Source organism: Erinaceus europaeus, chromosome X (assembly GCF_950295315.1).
Source record: "Erinaceus europaeus chromosome X, mEriEur2.1, whole genome shotgun sequence".
In the NCBI taxonomy this organism is placed as follows: Eukaryota; Metazoa; Chordata; class Mammalia; order Eulipotyphla; family Erinaceidae; genus Erinaceus; species Erinaceus europaeus.
The window spans coordinates 123,136,828-123,157,823 of NC_080185.1; the positions used below are offsets into that span (position 1 = coordinate 123,136,828).

Here is a 20,996-nt window from a genome sequence, read left to right on the forward strand (position 1 = left end):
GAGGGTCCCAAACAGAATTAACCCAGACTTAAAGACACCAAGACACATCATACTTAGAATGGAAAGGAATAAGGATAAACAAAGGATCCTGAAGGCTGCAAGAGAAAAAACAAAGAGTCACCTGCGGAGGAAAACCCCTAAGATTAGCAGCAGATTTCTCCACACAAATACTACAGGCCAGAAGAGAATGGCAAGATATCTATCGAGTGCTCAATGAGAAAGGCTTCCAACCAAGACTACTGTATCCTGCTAGACTGTCATTCAGACTACATGGAAGCATAAAAGACTTCTTAGATAAGCAACAGCTGAAAGAATCAACTATCACCAAGCCTACCCTGAAAGAAGTTCTGAAAGGTCTCCTATAAACAGTCAGACCACCATAAATAATGCCATCTATCAGAACACTCTTAAAAATCTACAAGAATGGCATTAAAATATCTTCAATCTTTGATAGCAATGAATGTCAATGGCCTGAATTCACCTATTAAAAGGCACAGAGTAGGAAGATGGATGAGAAAACACAACCCAACAATATGCTGTCTACAGGAAACACACCTAACTCAACAAGACAAACACAGACTCAAAGTGAAAGGATGGAAAACTATCAATATAAGCCAATGCCCCACAAAAAAGGGCAGAAACAGCTATTCTCATATCTCACATGATAGACTTTAAAATCAATAAAATTTAAAAAGATAGGGATGTGCATTACTTAATGCTCAGAGGATCAGTCAATCAAGAGGACTTAACAATTATTAACATCTATGCACCCAATGAGAAGCCATCTAAATACATCAAACATCTACTGAAAGAGCTACAGCAATATATTAACAGCAACACAGTCATAGTAGGGGACTTCAACACCCCACTTTCTCAACTTGACAGATCATCCAGGCAGAAAATCAATAAAGACATGAGGGAGCTAAATGAGGAGATAAACTAGAACTATTGGACATTTTCAGAGTCATTTATCCCCCCAAAAACTGGAATACACATTTTACTCAAGTCTACATGGGTCATTCTCAAGGATAGACCATATTTTAGGCCACAAAGACAGCATCAGCAAATTCAAGAGCATTGAAATCATCCCAAGCATCTTCTCAGACCACAGTGGAATGAAACTAACACTTAATAAATAAAAGATTAGTAATAGTCCCAAAATGTGGAAGCTCAACCGTACACAACTTAACAACTACTGGGTCAAAGAAGAAAGAAAGAAAGAAATCAAAATGTTTTGAGAGTTCAATGAAAATGAAGACACAAGTTATCAAAATATTTGGGACACAGCTAAGGCAGTACTGAGAGGGAAGTTCATAGCCATACAAGCACACATTAGGAAACAAGAAAAAGCACAAATAAACAGCCTGATTGCACACCTTAAAGACCTATAAGAAGAAGAACAAAGGAAATCTAAAGCAACTAGAAGGACAGAAATAACTAAAGTTAGGGCCAAAATAAGTAACACTGAAAATAAGAAAACCATACAAAAGATCAACGCAAGTAAAATTTGGTTCTTCAAAAGAGTGAACAAAACTGACAAACTTCTAGCCAGACTCACAAAACAAAAAAAGGAGAAGATCCAAATAAATTGGATTGTAAATGAAAGAGGAGATATCACAAAAGACACTGCAGAAATTCAACATACCATGCAAGGCTTCTATGAACAACTCTATGCCCCCCCAAGCTAGAGAAACTGGAAGAAATGGATGATTTCTTAGATACCTACAAACTTCCAAATTAAATAAAGAGGAACTAGATAATATGAACAGGCCCATCACAGCCAAAGAAATTGCAACAGTTATCAAAAACCTTCCCAAGAATAAAAGTCTTGGATCAGATGGTTTTACAAATGAATTCTACAAAACCTTCAAGGAAGAATTAATACTTCTACTTTTAAAAGTCTTCCAGAAGATTGAAGACACAGAAATACTCCCTTCCAGCTTCTATGAATCCAACATCACTTTGATACCAAAAGAAGACAGGGACACAACCAAAAAAGAAAACTACAGACCACTATCTCTGATGAACATAGATGCGAAAATATTGAACAAAATTCCAGCCAACCAGATACAGCAGTATATTAAAAAGATTTTTCAGCATGACCAAGTGGGGCTTATCCCAGGCATGCAATGTTGGTTTAATATATGTAAATTAATCAATGTGATCCACCACATCAATAAAAGCAAGACCAAAAACCACATGGTCATATCAACAAATGCAGAGAAAGCCTTTGACAAAATACAACATCCCTTTATGATCAAAACACTATAAAAAAATGGGAAATGGGAAAACACTATAAAAAATGAAAATTCCTGAAGATAGTGGAGTCTATATATAGCAGACCTACAGCCAACATCATACTCAATGGTGAAAAACTGGAAGCATTTCCTCTCAGGTCAGGTACTAGACAGGGCTGCCCTCTATCACCATTACTATTCAACAAAGTGTCGGAAGTTCTTGCCATAGCAATCAGGCAGGAGCAAGGAATTAAAGGCATACAGATTGGAAGAGAAGAATTCAAACTCTCCCTATTTGCAGACAACATGATAGTATACATAGAAAAACCAAAAGAATCTAGCAAGAAGCTTTTGGAAATCGTCAGGCAATATAGTAAGGTGTCAGGCTACAAAATGTATGACAAGAGTTTAATAAGCAAAACATATAAAGAACATGCCAAACTCAGCAAGAAAACAAATAATCTCATCCAAAATGGGGAGAGCACATGGACAGAATATTCAGAATACTGGACAGAGACAGCCAGAAATCGAGAGGGAAGGGGGATAGAGAGGAAGAGAGACAGAGAGACACCTGCAACACTGCTTCACCACTCGTGAAGTTTTCCCCTGCAGGTGGGGACTGGGGACTCGAACCTGGGTCCTTCTGCATTGTAACATGTGCGTACAACCAGATCCGCCATCACCTGGCCCCAATTTTTACTTATTTTTAATGAGAGAGAGATACACAGAGGAAAGGATCAGAGTCCTGCTCAGTTCTGGCTTATGGTGGTGCTGGGGACTGAACCTGAGACCTCAGGGCCTCAGGCATGTTAGTATTTGCAGAACCATTATGCTCTCTCCCTGGCCCCAGACCTGGGGTTTTCAAGTTGCTCTCCCTCTGGCAACCTTGGCTTCCTAGACTATAAAACAAAGTGAAGAATCACAGGCTCCTCTAGATCTACTTCTCCTCTAGTTCTTTTCAGTGACTGAAATAAAGTCCCACAAGTCCCACCTGACACTGAAGAAACAATCCGGACCTTGGGCCCTGGTCAGTGGTGCACCTGGTAGAGCTGGGTTCAAGCTCCGTGAGCGGTGAAGCAGTGCTGCGGGTGTCTTTCTCCTGTTCTCCCCGTTGCCTCTCAATTTCTGTCTCTATTAAAGGAGATGGCCACCAGCAGTGGGTTCAATGTGCAGGCACTGAGGCCTCGGTAATAACCTTAGTGGCTATTTAATAAAATGAGGACTTTGGACTCCTGTGTGACTAGGGAAGTGTGGCCTGGCACTCGGGATGGAAGGGCACAGCACAAGCCCTTCTAGCGGCAGGATTCAATCTGAAACGAGCACCCCTGTGCAGCCCGCATCCCTTTCAAGGAACAAACACATAACACAGTAACACAGCTTCGTGTCACGTCCTTCATTCAAAAAGTGGACAGAAGACTTGACATTATGGGAAAAGGCTATAATTACCCAGGGAGTCTCTGCTAGGAAATTCCGAACTTGTCTGAGTTTCCACATCATGACCCTTTTTAGTCTGAAGATACTCTGCCACTTCCTTTAAAAACTGCATGAGAAAACCTAAAAGACATAATGCATATAGTTTCATTCCAGAACTCTCATTCAATTGGATTTATAACATTCTTTTTCACACTATATACCTTTTAAGAGTAATTTTTAGAAGATTTTATTAGAGAGGTAGAAAGACAGAGCGTACTGCACCAGAGCCCAACAGTCTGGGAAGGGTGGGCTAGGGAGCATGTGAGAAGGGTTTTGGGGTACTGATGTGCCCATGCTAACAGTTGTACTATAAACCACTAATGCCCCAACGAAATGAGAGAAATTATGTGCAAACATATTTTACACTGTACTTTCGATAATGTGACTTTTTTTTTTACATTTTATCGGTGATTTAATGACTAACAAGAATGTAAAATAACAATGTGACACTTGCCAACATGAAGTGACCCTATTTATACTTAGTACTATTGTTTTTTGAAGTGGGATTTTTCCCCCCAATATAAAGCCCTATCATAATTTTATGTTTAAATGTCAAGTAGGTAGGAACAAAATAAATAAATGAAATAGTAGGGAGAACATATTTGCTCAGTAACATTGGTAAGATTTAAACTCTGATGTACTGCGAGTGGTAGCAAAGGAGTAGGAAAAGAACATACTTATTCACTTGGAAGTCTTGCCGTGTTTATGTGTATTCAAACGCATGTGCCCTTTGACCTCAGCAATCAGTCCACATCTATAAAACCACACAACTACAATCCCACGGAAGCACACATGGTAAACAGTACATGCGCAGCTTCTAGTGCCAAAAAAGTGGTAAAATTTCCATCAACAGGTGGCCAATTAAAGACCATTCTGAAGATTACTTCCGAACACAACATGGTGTGTACAGATGTTGGTTTTTTAAAAAATATTTATTTATTATTGTAGTTGCTGTTGTCATTGTTGGATAGGACAGAGAGAAATGGAGAGAGAAGGGGAGACAGAGAGGGGAAGAGAAAGACAGACACCTGCAGACCTGCTTCACCACTTGTGAAGCGACTCCCCTTCAGGTAGACCCTGTATTTCTAGAGGACTTTGTAGCACACCTCGTTGAGCGCATGCTACAATGCACAAGGACAGGTTCGAGCCCCCGCTCCCCACCTGCTGGGGGAAAGCTTTGTGAGTGGTGAAGCAGTGAAGCAGGTGTCTCTCTGTCTCTGTTCCTCTCCATCTCTCCTACCCTCTCAATTCCTGACTGTCTCTATCCAATAAAGAAAGAAAATGAAACATTTTAAATGAAGAAACAACAGGGGTAGACGAAGGCTGTGCTTAGCTTTGAGAGGAGCTATTGAACTGTCTCCCAAAGTGGCCGCGCCATTTCACTCTCCACTAGCTACGAGCGAGTTCCTGCTCCTGCCCATGCTCACCGGCACGTGGTGCTGTAGGGAATCTGGATTTAGCCTTGCTGTTGAGTGTTTTAATTTGCACTTCCTGATCAAAAGTGTCGAGCATCTTATGTTTATACACCACCTATATATATTCTTTGTTGAGGTGTCTGTTCAGATCCTTGGCCCATTTTTTTTTCTTTTTCCTCCAGGGTTATCGCTGGGGCTCAGTGCCTACACTTCAAATTCACTGCTACTAGAGGCCATTTTTCCCATTTTGTTGTCCTTGCTGTTGTCATTATTATTGTTGTCATTGATGCTGTTGTTGCTGGATAGGACAGAGAGAAATGGAGAGAGGAGGGGAAGACAGAGAAGGGGGAGAGAAAGATAGACACCTGCAGACCTGCTTCACTGCTTGTGAAGCGACCCCCCTGCAGGTGCAGAGCCGGGGGCTCAAACCCGGATCATTATGCCGGTCCTTGGGCTTCCACCACGTGCGCTTAACCCGCTGTGCTACCGCCCGGGCCCCTTGGCCCATTTTTTAAACTGGGTTCTCTTTTGTGTTGAGTTTTAAGAGTTCTGTGTGCATTTCTGATACGAGTCCTATTATCATGAGCCTTCTGCAAATACTTTACCTTTGTGTCTTATCATTCCATCTTCTCAACATGCCCCTCGATGGAGCATAAGCTTCTGATCTTATTAAAGCCTAGCCAGTCTTTCATGTAGTGCGCTTTTGGTGTCACATAGATTTTCTGTATCTTCTTTCAGAAGTTTTAGTTTTGCATTTTCCATATTGATACATGGCTTGTTTTGAGTTATTTTTTGTGTGAGACGTAAGGTTTGTTGTGTAGGTTCACTTTTGTATAGGTGGATGTCATCATCCCAGCACCATGTGTTGAAAAGACTATCTATCCTTCCTGCACTGAAACTGCCTTCGCACCCTGTCAACAATTAATTCACCTGAAAGCTGGGTGGTGATGCACCTGGTTGAACAGACACATTACCAAGCACAAGGACCCAGGTTTGAACCCCTGCTCCCCACCTACAGGGGGAAGCTTCACGAGTGATGAGGCAGGTCTGCAGGTGTCTTTCTATCTCTCCTCCCCTCTCAACTTCTCTCTAGCAAATGAAATAGAGAAGGAAAAAATGGCTACTCAGAAGGAGTAGTACAGGCACCAAGCACCAGCAATAACCCTAGTGACAGGGGGAGGGGAGGTGGAGGGAGAGACAGAAAATTGATGGGGTTTACAGTCAGCAATGTTTGTACACCTTCCCATATCGGGAGCTACTCTCCCCTGACCCAGCTTTCTGGTCCTTTTTCCAGCTATGACATCATCTCCCCAGAAAATAACTTGGATCCACCTGCATATCAGATTTCAGGCTCAGGAAAAAAAGAAAAGAAAAACTAGTATAGCCACAGACACTTTGGAATATAACTAAAATATGCCTACTAGCTATCTGCAGAATGGAGACACACCCCCAACTCTTCATCTGCACTATTCCAGTCTTTTAGGTTCATGATTAATCAACAATTTGTTTGGCTTTGTATGTTAACTCTCTTTTCCCAACAGGCTCCAGATGCTAGCATGATGCCAACCAGACTTCCCTGGAAAGACAACCCCACCAATGTGTCCTGGAGCCCTGCTTCCCCAGAACCCTGGTCCACTAGAGAAAGAAAGAGGTAGGCTGGGAGTCTGGATTGACCTGTCAACGCCCATGTTCAGCGGGGAAGCAATTACAGAAGCCAGACCTTCCACCTTCTGCATCCCACAATGACCTTGGGTCCACACTCCCAGAGGGATAAAGAATGGGAAAGCTATCAGGGGAGGGGATGGGATACGGAGATCTGAGGGTGGGAATTGTGTGGACTTGTACCCCTCTTATCCTGTGGTTTTTGTCAGTGTTTCCTTTTTTATAAATAATAATAATAATAAAATATGAAGGAAGGACACAAAAAGGTAAAGGTGAAAAAAAATTTTCTTAAACAATATTAACACTTAAAAGTAAGTGGATGGCTTGTTTCTGCTGCTAGGACTCCATGCCTGACTGATTCCACAGCTCCCAGGGACGCTTCTGCCAGGGAAGTGGAATCCACTTGTGTGAGGCTTCTCTTTTGCACAGTGCCCCCATGTGGTAGCACGGCGCTTAAACTGGGTCCTTGTGCACGGTAAAGTGTGTGAACCATCTCCCGGCCCCCCAAGTGGATTGCTTCTGATACCCTTTCAGCCCCAAATTTCCTCCTGAAAAAATAGTGAAGCTAGAGAGATGAGCTATATATCACAGGCCTGTGCTGTCCCTTATAGTAGTCATTGTGCATTATGTGGCTATTTAACTTAAAAATGCTCTTTTCAGTCACATTAACCACATTTCACAAGCTCAGCAATTATGTGCTGGTGGCTATCGTACTGGGCAGCACAGACATACGGCCCCATCATTAGTTACACCAGACAACGTGGCCTTAGCATGCAGAATGTAGGCTCACCACTTTGGACCTCAGTAAGGATGACCAATTTTGAAGGCTCACAAGGTCTTGTGATGGGGCTGGGCGGTGGCGCACCTGGTTAAGTGCACACATTATAGTACAAGGTCTTGTGAACCAATTCACTTATCTACCGCTAACACTATTCCCCAGAGATTAGGCAGGTAAGTCACCAACTACTGACTGTGAGAGGTAGTACTCAAATGTTTGCCAGATTTAAATTCTGAATGAATATACCCCAGTAGAGACAGTGACAGTGTTGACAACAGACCTGTTGGCATTCTTCATGCTGGTTTGCCCCCTTCCCCCGACCTCTGAGAGAAATGGTTTGGCCCTTGCTAGTTTCGCGCCCCTCTTTCTCCCCGCCCGTATGCTAAGGACACGCAGAGTCCCAGCAGCAGCAGTGGAGGAAGAATGATGGGGGAAGCACGTGGTGTGGTGATTTGCCCGCTCGTGAATAAAGATTAAACTGCAGCTTCTCAGCCCAGCCGTGTGTCCCCGAGTCTGTCTCTGTCTTCCACCGCGACGCTAGCCTGGCCTGCTGAAGCCAGCCCGAAACTTAACAACACAGACCAAAATCTAAAACCACACCAACATGAAAGGACCGTTAGATGTGATAGATTTTAAAAGATCTAAAGAGGGGGCTGGGCGGTGGGACAGCAACCCAGTACACACACCCCTATGCTCAAGGGCCACGATTTGAGCCTCTACTCCCCACAGGCAAGGAGGATGCTTCACCATTACTGAAGCAGGATAACGGGCACCCACCATCATCTCCCGCTTTATCCTGCATCCACTCTCAATTTCTCTGTCCTGTCAAATAAGATAGGAAGGGGGGAAAGAGGAGTAACTGACTGCTGGGAGTGGGGGATTTGTAGTGCTGGCACTGAGCCCCAGCAACAACCCTGATGGCAATTTAAAAAAAGGGGTGGGGGTAGATAGCAAATTGGTTATGCAAACAGACTCTCGTACCTAAGGCTCCAAAGTCCCAGGTTCAATCCCCACACCACCATAAGCCAGCGCAGCAGTGCTCTGGTGGGGGTAAGAAAAAAAGAAGAAGGAGAAGAAGGAGAAGAAGGAGAAGGAGAAGGAGGAAGGGGGGAGGGTGGGAGGGGGAGGAGGGGGAGGGAGAGGGGGTGGAGGGGGAGGAGGGGAAGGAGGGGAGGAGGAGGAAAGAAGAAGAGAAAGAAGAGGAAGAAGGAGAGGAGGAGAAGGAGAAGGAAAAGAAGAAAGAGGAAGAGGAGGAGAAGAAGGAGGAGGAGAAGAAGAAGAAGAAGAAGAAAAAGATCTAAAGAATTACTGAGGGTTGGGTTGATAGCATAATGGTTATGCAAAAATCTGAGGCTCTGAGGTCCCAGGTTCAATCCCCCAGCACCACCATGAGCTGAGCAGTGCTTTTGGTAAAAACAAACAAACAAAAAAAAGCAAACCACTAAAGTGAATTAAAGGCAAGTTACCAGCTTATGTTCATACTACAAAGTTCATCAATTCTTTTTAAAAAGAAAGTATGCTTTGTTGCAATGTTTTACATTTTATAAGTTGTTTTTAAACACATTTCCCCTTGTTGCTCTATCATTTTATTGGAGGGGGAGGGTAATGGTTTACAGTCCAGTGGACACAGGGGTACAATTATCTTCCTGTGACAGCTGTCTGCGAAACACTCTCACACCCAACTTGGGTCCTTCCCCACCAGCATGAGCCTGAAGCTCAAAGAGTTCATCAATTCTAACCCATGGCCAACAGCTGTAGACTCCAAAGGTTATTAGCATTTACATACACACACACACACACACACACACACACACACATATATATATATATATTACTTTACAAAATAGATATTTCATTAAGAAAATATTATACTCAAACTGTACCTTAGGGAGTACTTAGGATAAAAATATTTTGTTGGGAGCCAGGCAGTAGTGCAGTGGGTTAAGCACACATTTCGCGAAGCACAAGGACCTGTTTAAGGATCTGAGTTCGAGCCCCCGGCTCCCCACCTGCAGGGGGGCTGCTTCACAAGCAGTGAAGCAGTTCTGCATGTTTCTTTCTCTCCCTGTCTTCCCCATCCTCTCTCGAATTCTCTCTGTCCTATCCTACAGCAACAACAATAATAATGGAAAAAATGGCCACCAGAAGCAGTGGATTCATAGTGCAGGCACTCAGGCCCTGAAATGACCCTGGAGGCAAAAAAAAACCAAAACAAAACAAAAAACCCCACAAAGATATCTGGTCTAGGGCCTGGCAGTGGTACACCTGGTTCAGTGTAAATTACAAAGTTACAATGTGCAAGGACCTCGGTTCAAGCCCCAGTCCCTACCTGCAAGGGGGCAGCTTTGAAAACAGTGCTGTAGGTGTCCTCTCTCTCCTCTATTTTCCCCTCCCCCTTGATTTCTGTCTCTATAAAATAAGTAAATTCATTTTTAGAAACCAAAGATATTTGGTCTAAATGTTACTTTTTTTTTTGTAGAAATGATTCATACAGTGGGCAGCTTTACAAAAACCATCTTTCAATCCATTTATAGGACCCTTGTTACTAGCTGCAGTTTTCTTTGAGTAAGTTATTAAGAGAATTTGGAGAATAACCAACATTTGTCAGAACAGACAAATTATTCTGTTTATTTTAAAGTTAAAGTACAGTCAATAAGGAAAATCACATAATTTAGTCAAAGTAAATTCTTTTTCTTCTAAAGCTTACTCATTTCATATGTTTATAGGAAAAGGGAGAAAAAACAAAACAAAAAATGTTACTATTCTCTATAAAAATGAAAGCTCCTACCTTTCTGGTTTTCCTTATCAAATCTGGAAGTCTGTTAAAAGAAAACATCTTTATTCAGTTACTGTTACCTTTATTCAACTCTTCAGTAATAATTATCAAACCAAGTTATAAAGCTAAACAATCCTACCTACCAGTGACTTGTAGAAGCTGGACTCAGGGTTGACCTTAATAACCTCTAAGAGATCTTGCATAGTAAATACCTTAAGAAAAAAAAAAAAAAGATAAAGTAGACATACTTTTACATTAATGTTTGCATGGTAAATTAAGGCATTTCTAAGTATTAGATCAAGAACTGTGTTTCAGATTCAGATCCAAGAGTCTAACTAGGGCAGGGAGAGAACTCAGCTTGTTAGAGCGCCAATCTGCATGGCTGAAGTCACAGAGGTCTCTGGGCTCTCTGTCCTTCTCACAAGTAAATAAAAATTCTTTAAGATTATAGGGTAGGAGAGAGAGAGAGAGAATGACAGTTATGCAAAGAGTCTCTTATGCCTGAGGTTCCACAGTCCCAGGTTCAATTCCCTATACCACTACAAGCCAGAGATTAGCAATGCTCGGGGGGGGGGGGGGAGGCTAATGATGCAGAATTGAAGCTCTTACGCTATAAAATAGTTGCAACAAATATTGAGGTGGGAAGGAAAAATATTTCTCTCGCCTCATATATCACCATATACCACACACAGAAGATGGTATGCCTACCAGAAATGCCAAGGATTAATGCCTTTCAGATGACAAATGTTCAAGTATTCAGTGAAAGTACTATTGCTTTTAGGAGCTACTCTCTACCCTAATCCAGCTTTCTAGCCCAATCCTTAACTCTGACAACATCTTCCCAGACAATATTTTTAGTCCACCTGCACGTTAGCTGTCAAGCTCAAGCAAAAATGACTAAAGTCATGGGCTCTAGGAACATACCTAAAATAGACTTCCTAGCTTCTATAGGCCCTAAGATCCCTATTCTCATTTGCTCTATTCCTACTTTTTGATTCCTGCTTATTAAACACTTTGCCCTGCCTTGTATCTTACCACTTTTCAGCCACCAAGGTGCAGATGCTACTGTGATTCCTTCCTGACCTTCCTAGGCAGATGACTTCACCAATGTGGCTCAGAGCCATCTCTCTCCAGAGCCTTACCCCACTAGGGATAAACACAAACAGGCTGGAGGGTTGGATCCACCTGCCAACATTCACGTCCGGCAGAGAAGCAATTACAGAAGCGAGACCTCCCACCTTCTGCACCCCATAAAGAATTTTGGTTCATATTCTCAAAGGGAGAGAAATGTTAGGGGAAGATGACCAGAGGGCTCTGAACTCCAATTCTATCAGGATCCAGAGAGAGGGAAAAAGGAAGGGCATTCAGAAGTAGTAGGTATAGGTGTGACTTAGAAAGGAAGAGAACACAGGACAATAGGAAAAATGGACGTGTGTGTGTGTGTGTGTGTGTGTGTGTGTGTGTGTGTGTGTGTGCGTGTGTGTGTGTCTGTCTGTCTGTCTGTCTGTCACCTTGGGAGAACTACTGCAGTTTCCAATGGAGGGAATGAGGACACAGTCAGTGCTCTGGTGGTGGGGACAGTGCAGAATTACACCTGTGTTATAATTTTGTAAATCAATATCAAATCACTAGTAAAAGTTTTTTTTACTGTCTTTACAACTGAATGACTAGAATGCCACCTAAAGTATTTCTAAAGAGATATTCTGGGAAGCTGGCCTTATTGCATATTCACTACAGTGGTATCACTTACTGTGACTACTCTGACCACTGAAGGAGATTTCTTTTTAGACAGACTGAAAGAGACCACAGCACCAAAGCTTCCTTCAATGTGGTGGGAGCCACGCTTAAACCTGGGTTGCACACATGGCAAATCAGTGCACTATTCAAGTGAGGTATTTCACCAGCACATCTTGACCAATGATAGAATTTTCTTTTAATTGGTTTTCCTTTAAAGAAAATATTCTATGAAAGTCTGTTATTAATAGAAAACCTTAAGGTACAAGAATTGGACTCATTACTGTTATAACTACATAACAACTACAACTATCGTTCATATAAGAAGCAAAACTGAAAAGCAATTAGAAACTTGAGAGGCCGATGACCCAGCCTGAGAGGTAGCGCAGCGGACAGTGTTAGGCACGTGGTCCTGAGTTCAACCCACCTGCACGGCATGTGAGGCTCTGGTTCTCTCTCACTAATGAATATCCTTTTTTTTTTTTTTTGCTAGAGCACAGCTCAGCTCTGGCTTATGGAGGTGTGGGGGACTGAACCTGGGACTTGAGAGCCTCAGGCAATGAAGTCTCTTTGCATATCAATTATGTTATACCCCCACCCAAATATCCTTTTTTTAAAGAGACTGATGAACCAAAAATGAATTCTTAAGTGAATACTTAATGATGAAAAATGTGTTTATTAATGAAGAAATACAGCACACATTTAAGTCTTCACTTAAATATTGACATTGTTCTTATTGTCTTAAAACTCACTACGAGACATCTGGACTATTATGGATGAAATAAAGAGGAAAAAACAGAGGGACACCACCAAGAGCAAACGAAGATAATCAGGGCCTCTAGGTTCCAGTGTAGGATTTACCCACTACAAAAATTAATATTTGGTAAAACATGTTAATAGTGGGGAGTTGTGGCTGCGGAGGTGCAGAGGGCATGGAAGATCTTCGAGAGGTTCCACTCAATTCTGCATGAATCTAAACTATTGTAAAATAGTCTTTTTTTTTTTAACCAGAGCACTGTTAAGCTCTGGCTTATGGTAGGACAGGGCTCTGGAGCCTCAGGCACTAGTCTCTTTGCATAACCATTATGCTATCTACCCCCCCCCTAAAATAAGTCTATTTAAAAAGAAAAACTTGGGAGAGGTTTTGTCAGCCTTTAGAATAATGAAGAATGACAAATATGTACACTGATCATAAATAGAGGCTTCTTGTGCTATCTAAACGTGGACTTTTCCTATTTGGTAGGATTTAGGTTATGATTTGGGTCTAGGGCTGCTTTACCATGAACTTATATGAAAAAAATTTGAGTATTCCCAAAACCAAAATAAGTAAATAAATAACATACCAAATTTTAACACCCTACTTTCAGATAGCAGGGAAACCACATAATTTAAAATAATTATAAAAATGATAGGGCGTATTTCTACAATCTGAAGTCTATAGGTTTTTAAAAATCATATATTCCCATTTCTCCCAAAGGGAAACATCTGAAGACACTACTGTATCATAAAAAAATAAGCACCTAGAGATCTGATGTTATTGTCCTGCCCTGTCACCGAACTCACGTGACCTTGAGCAAATCACTAGCTCCTCGCCTGTAGCGCCTGGAACATGTGCAGTGTGGCTAGCACTGTGTCAGGGCTGCAAGAGACAGTCAACATCCACAGTCAACCACAGCAACTGCGGGTCTTACTAGACCACGTGGAAGTAAGGGAAAGCTTAGCTCCAAAGTGATCCGTGATTCTACACGTCAAAATTTTATAGATGACTCTAAGGAACTGGCAACAAAAAGCATACCAAATGGAATAAATACTCTTTTGTTGCAGGATGTATGTAAGGTCAAAGGTGACTGATAAATGGACCAGCAAGCCAAGGAGTGCTCAGCTACTGAGCAGCATCTTTGGAAGGTACGGTCAGTAGAAAGTTCAAAGAGCAAAGGAAAGGCTTTACCTTTTCTTGTTCCAAGCCACTTTCCGGAAAGAAGACAGAAAGTGCATACTCATAGCCACATCTCTGCAGGTGGTCCGCCACGAGGGAGTTGGAAGCACTTATTAGGAGCGCACTCCCTTCCACAGAAATGGACTGGGGTTGCAGTTCTCCACTCAACACAGGGTGCATCAACTCTTGAATCAGCTGCTTTCTCAGTTGTGTCTAGCTCAAAAACAAAGACAAGAAGGGGGGGTTACCAGCAGGACTTCACAGGTGATACACAGACATGTCATGTGAGTTAGAATCCTTTGACTCATTTCCAGAGTGGCTCTCGACCCACAGCAGAAAGTTAGGAAGCATCCCCTGCACACTACGTCAGGCCCTGCGAGACCCTAAAGATAAGCAGCCGCGTAGGTTCTGGAACACTTGATTCCACCAGCTTGCACATGAACTACAATGGGAACACGATCAGACTCAACAGCATTTAGTAGAAAACTCTGCCACTTCCTCCCTGTAGACCATTGGGAGAAAGGAAAGTAAGACTGGGAGATAGCCAGGGAAATAGCTCAGCAGCAGAGTACACGGCTTGCATGAGTAAGGCTCCGGGTTCTAACCCCAGCACCTCAAATGCGACAGCTGAGTGCTGCCCTAGTCTAATTCATAGAAACAAAGCTTGTTTGAGGCATGAAAACATTAATTTGAAGGGAGTATCCAAAAGAGCCAAAATATGGACGCAACCTAGATGCACACTGACAGATGGCTGCATATGTACTGGATACTACTCTGCAATTAAAAAAAAAAACAAGTGATAGTGTGTCCTTTGGGACAAAATGGATGACACTGGAGATGACTCTACTTAGTGAGGTAAGGAGGTGAAAGACCGCTTATGGGTGGTTTCACTCATGTGTGGAATGTAGAGAACTGAAACACATGTGGTTACAAAGGAAAGAAGAAAGTAGCTAAGACCCTGGGAGAACTATAGTGCCTTTGGTAGTGGGTGTGGAGTGGACCTATACCCCTGTAATCTTATAGATCACCACTACGTCACTAGGAAGAAGTGTGTTTGTGTGTGGTGCCACTTCGGGGTCAACTTTTTCATTCTTTTCATTACAGAGTGGCGGGGGTTGGGGGGGGCGGCAGAGTACAGCACTACCTGTGGTTTCGTGGCGCCCCCATGTGGTGCTGGTACCTCACTGCAGATAAGGCACACTACCTACTAGCTGAGTTATCTCCCAGAGTACCCCTCCCAAAAATAATCTATACAAGACTTTTTGAACAGATTGTGTTAGGGGCTGGGAGGTGGGGCGCCCCGTAGAGTACACTGGGGCTGAAGGCCCTCATCCTCACTTGCAGGGAGGAAGTTATAAGAGCAGTGGGGCAGTGCTGCAGGTGTCTTTCTCTCCACGCTCCATCCCTCTCTCTCCATCTCTACTAAAAGCTGAAAGGAAAGGAACAAAAAGGGCTGCCAGGGGTTGGTGGATTCATAATACAGAAAACAAGCCCCAGTAATAATCCTGGTGGCAAAACAAAGCCTGCGAAAGCATGCACTGAGTTAAGCCAGTTTCTGGGGACTGGCTAAGAGCCTGTGCTCTGCATGGATCCCAGCCCCACACGGAGTGCCACGGCAAGGGGGGGGGAGGATCTAGCACTGTGATCCCTCCCTCCCTCCCTCCATCTGCATAAAAGTTAGCTTGGGAGCAGTGGAATGCCACATAACCAAGGCATGGCTCAGGGGAAAGAAAAAAAAAAGCTGTTTATTGAGCATACTGATCAAAATAAAACTGGTTTCCAAAAGGAAGTAACATACACAAGAAACACGAGGAACCCCGAAGGCTGCGTTAAGGGGTGCTTCCACAACAGTATTTGCATCTCAAGGCGGCGAAGTATGGTTTTCTTAATTGAGGAAATTTAGGTGCAAAGAGGGTAATTTACTCAGGGTTATAACACAGCTTTTATTATCCATTTAGGCTTCAATAAAAGCCCTAATAAGGCTACTGGGTATTTACTCTAATCCACTTTGCATATAAATTAGAAACTACAGGACTGAGCTTAAAACCATGTTGCCTGATTCATAGGATTCGGTAGTAAATAATATTGAATGCAAGCAAAAATTAGGGTTTTGTTCTATTGCCTTTTTTATCATTCGGCTAAACAACAGAAGAGTATTAATTACCAATACAGAGTGGAACATACACTGCACAGAATACATGCACTCTTCTTGGCCTACGGTACTTCAGTAACCAGTAATAAGAAAAATGATCTCTCTTCTGTCAGGAAGATTTAGAGACCACTTAAATTCACAACATACTAAAGTAATACATTTATATATAAGTCAGTTATTAACAGGATTGAAGGTGTCTTGCTAACATACTGAACAGAATAAGAATGAGTGCTAGAAGCACAGTGAAACAAGGAGAAAGATGAAACTAATGAACTCCCATCGTGATCAACACAAAAACGATGCCAGCTAGGACTCGTGAACCCTTAACACACCTCCCTGTAAGCTGACAGATTTGAGTGGACCAAAAATAAACACGATTTGGGAGGCGGGCGGTGGCGCAGCGGGTTAAGCGCAGGTGGCACAAAGCGCAAGGACCGGCGTAAGGATCCGGTTCAAGCCCCCGGCTCCCCACCTGCAGGGGAGTCGCTTCACAGGCGGTGAAGCAGGTCTGCAGGTGTCTATCTTTCTCTCCCCCTCTCTGTCTTCCCCATCTCTCTCCATCTCTCATCTCCAACAATAACAACAGTAATAACAATGAAACAACAAGGGCAACAAAAGGGAAAATAAATATAAAAAATAGACACGATTTGACAAGCTTCAGTTAATTAAACCATCTCTATGACTTCATCGTTAACCATAAACACAATCTTTTGGGGGCTGGGTGGTGGCGCAGAGTACTATACTGAAGGACCTGGGCTGGAGCCTCCACTCCCCACATACAGAGGGGATGCTCCACAAGCAATGAAGCAAGTCTGCAGGGCTCTCTCTCTCTCTCTCTCTCTCTCTCTCTCTCTCTCTCTCCTATGTCCCCCTCCTCTCTTAATTTCTCTGTCCTATCAAATAAAATTGAAAAAAGAAAAAATGGCCTCCAGGAGCAGTAGATTCATAGTGCTGGCACCTGGTCCTATCGATAACCACCCTGAAGGCAAAAAAAGAAAAAAAGGGGCTGCTTTCCAAATGCCCAAATGGGATTTTCACAACTCACACAGGTCAAAATCGACAACCCGAGAAAGTAAAGATTAGCTCAAATGAAAACAATAAAAATCTGCCCTGCCATTGATCAAACTGGAATAACAGGCACTGAATCTAACAGGAAAAACATTTCTTTCAACAGTACCTGCAGCTGCAAACAATGCTAGCATAATCCTGGCACCGAAGCTAAATAGGGATAGTTCAAAATTGGGTAATGATTTATCGCTATCAAATGCGACTGTGGCTATGAAGCAAATGCCATCAGATCTAATCCTAAAGCACAGCAAGAAAACTGCCCAGCCCAGAAATGCAAGGACCTTTGCCTGTTTAGAAAGTCCATTGCTGGGGAGTTGGGCGGTAGCGCAGCGGGTTAAGCGCAGGTGGCACCAAGCGCTAGGACCTGCATAAGGAACCCGGTTCGAGCCCCTGGCTCCCCACCTGCAGGGGAGTCACTTCACAGGCAGCGAAGCAGGGCTGCAGGTGTCTATCTTTCTCTCCCCGCCTTCCCCTCCTCTCTCCATTTCTCTCTGTCCTATCCAACAATGATGACATCACTAACAACAACAATACTAACTGCAACAAAAGGGAAAATAAATAAATTTTTAAAAGTAATAAAATAAAAAGATAAATAAAAATAAAGTCTATTGCTGGATACGAGGCAGTGTACTAAATTGCAGCTGGGTTAAGGACTGAACCACAGAAATGAAGACAAAGTGAATGCTTGCCCTGGAGAGACAGCATAATGGTTCTGCAAAAGACTGTCATGCCTGAAGCTCCAACGTCCCAGGTTCAATCCTCAGCACCACAAGCCAGAGCTGAGCTGGTCTTGCTCTCTGTATCTCTCATTAAAATTTAAAACATATATTTATTTTAAAAAGTGAATATTTGGGGGTCAGGTGGTAGCACAGCGGGTTAAGTGCACATGGCACAAAGCTCAAGGACCAGTGTAAGGATCCTAGTTCGAGCCCCCCCCCCCGGCTCAACCACCTGTGGGGGGTCGCTTCACAAGTGGTCAAGCAGGTCTGCAGATGTCTATCTTTCTTTCCCCTCTGTCTTCCCCTCCTCTCTCCATTTCTCTATCCTATCCAACAACAATTACATTGACAACAACAACAATAATAACCACACCAACGATTAAAAAAAAAAGGGGGGGCAACAACATGGAAAAAATGACCTCAGGAGCAGTGGATTCGTGGTGCAGGCACCGAGCTCCAGCAATAGCCTGGAGGCAGAAAAATCAAAAGTGAATATATTAATTTTCTTAGTGGAGAAGAATTTAGGATAACCATCTTAAGAAAAAGCTATCAATAGCTTTCAACATGTAGGGGGCCGGGTGGTAGCGCAGCGTGTTAAGTGCACATTGTGTGAAGCACAAAGACCGGCGCAAGGATCCAGGTTTGAGCCCCTGGCTTCCCTTCTGCAGGGGTGGGGGGTCACTTCACAGGCATTCGTGAAGCAGGTCTGCAGGTGTCTGTCTTTCTCTCCTCCTCTCTCGATTTCTCTCTGTCCTATCCAACAACAGCAGCAACAATAACAATAACAACAACAAGGGCAACAAAAATGGGAAAAATGGCCTCCAGGAGCAGTGGATTCATGGTGCAGGCACTGAACCCCAGTGATAACCCTGGAGGCAAAAAAAAAATGTCAACATATAAAAATGTAGCATCAAGCAACCCAGGAGGTAGCATAGCACTGCAGTCTCAAGTGTGAGGTCTAAAGTTCAATCCCTGGGATGGCATGTACCAGAGTAATGCTCTGGTTCTCTTTCTCCTCCTCCTCCTCCTCTCTCTCAAAAATAAATCTTTAAAAAGGAAATTAAAAGTGTAACATCAGTACTTTTCAAGTCAAATTAAAATTGAACTATTAAAGTACTGCCACAAAATGGAAAAAAATATATATATCACAAGTTTCTACTGAAAATCTTTTACACAATAAGAAAATAGTAATACCCAAGAGGAAAAAAAGGCAAAGGCATTAATTGCCAATCAATGAAAAACCCAATAGCCAGGACATATATGCAGGTTCATTAAGAAAAAGAAATAGGTCGAGACTGCAGGGGGGGGAGGGGAAGAAAAGAAAAAGAAACATGAGTATTAATATAAAGCTTCTTTGATTTGAGATTGTTTAAATATCGTGAGACTAGAGCCCAGCATTCTCATACTGCAGGTAGAATACAAAGCAGCAGTTTGCACTCTAAACATAAAACATGACACCCAGCCTCTGATTCAGTAACACCACTTCATCTGCTCTAGGCAAAAACCTCAAAGCTACAAGTCAAGGGGGATAACACAGACGTCCAACACAAAACTAAGCCTAGTGCCACCGAAATGGGGATTTCAAAAAGCTTAAAAAGACAAAGCAGTAATGTGGGAGGTGGCTCAGGGTCCTGAGTCTGATCCCAGCATCACCTATGTCATCACCTATGTCAGAGTGATGCTCCAGCCCTCCCTCTCTCATCAGTATATAAATTAATACGTCTCTTAAAACAAACAAACAAACAAACAAAAAAACAATGGTCCAGGAGGTGGTGCAGTGAATAAAGCATTAAAGTCTCAGGCATGAGGTCCCGAGTTCGATCCCTGGCAGCACATGTACCAGAGTGATGTCTGGTTCTTTCTCCTCCTATCTTTCTCATAATTAAATAAATTCTTAAAACAAACAAACAAACAAACAAAAAAACAATGGTCCAGGAGGTGGTGCAGTGAATAAAGCATTAAAGTCTCAGGCATGAGGTCCCGAGTTCGATCCCTGGCAGCACATGTACCAGAGTGATGTCTGGTTCTTTCTCCTCCTATCTTTCTCATAATTAAATAAATTCTTAAAACAAACAAACAAACAAAAAAACATGCTGCTCTACTGGGTGTGCCACCAGCTAGCCCCAGAAGCAGATTAAAAAAAAAGAAGAAGAACAAAACAGGGAGTCAGGTGGTAGCGCAGTGGGCTAAGCGCACATGGCACGCAAGGCACAAGGACCGGCATAAGGATCCCGGTTCGAGCCCCCGGCTCCTCACCTGCAGGTAAGTCGCTTCACAGGCAGTGAAGCAGGTCTGCAGGTGTCTTTCTCTCCCCGTCTTCCCCTCCTCTCTCCATTTCTCTCTGTCCTATCCAACAACAATGACATCAACAATAACAACAATAAAACAAGGACAACAAAAGGGAATAAATAAATAAATAAAAGAAAAAAGAGAGGTGGAGACTCTCTCCCTCTAAAAAAAGAAAGAAAAATGCTCACCATATAATATTGTCCCACTGGCCTTTATATACAACACCCATAAAAAGTTGAAATCGAGCAATAAATGTACTACTTGTGGTAACTTTGAAATAAGTATGTTCAAGTTATACTTAGAAATGATAAGACAATTTGAAAATGCTTTTAAATTCTTTGCAAAAATGGCACATTATTGGAAAGGGTACTTTTGCTAAATGTGCAGCTGAACAAAAGATCAGGTACGTAAGTGGCATGCTAGAATGTACGATACGAGAGGAGTAGAAAACTCACTTTTACCTTCCTATTTGTTCTGTCAGGAAGTGTATCTAGCCATCCATAAAAATTTCAATAATAAGCATACATTTTTACTCTTACATATTCTTAAAATAAAATTTTTAGGATAGAGGTGTGACATGATTCAAGAATTGAGGCCCTCTGGCCAATTTCTCAGAATGTGGGTTTTAATTGTTAACCTTATATCCTCACATGGTTTATTTTTATGTTTCTGTAACTTGTTTCTTGAGTTTTACATTCTGCCTCATGTGTTACCACTTTTGGGGCTAGTAAGTTAGCTTATGATGTTCCTACAAGGT

At 42.6% G+C, this 20,996-nt stretch overlaps 1 protein-coding gene across 4 annotated transcripts in view; it reads right to left on the reverse strand.

Annotated features, from left to right (window-relative positions):
- Nucleotides 1–20,996, reverse strand: part of OFD1 (OFD1 centriole and centriolar satellite protein) — a 57,945-nt gene that overhangs the window by 33,130 nt on the left and 3,819 nt on the right. For all 4 annotated transcript variants that reach the window (XM_016185736.2, XM_060183034.1, XM_060183033.1 and 1 more), the window contains 4 exons: nt 14,024–14,224; nt 10,485–10,553; nt 10,354–10,384; nt 3,684–3,791 (listed from right to left, as the gene is read on the reverse strand). In XM_016185736.2, coding sequence (XP_016041222.2) covers nt 3,684–3,791; nt 10,354–10,384; nt 10,485–10,553; nt 14,024–14,224 — 409 coding nt within the window. The remainder of the gene's footprint in view (nt 1–3,683; nt 3,792–10,353; nt 10,385–10,484; nt 10,554–14,023; nt 14,225–20,996) is intronic.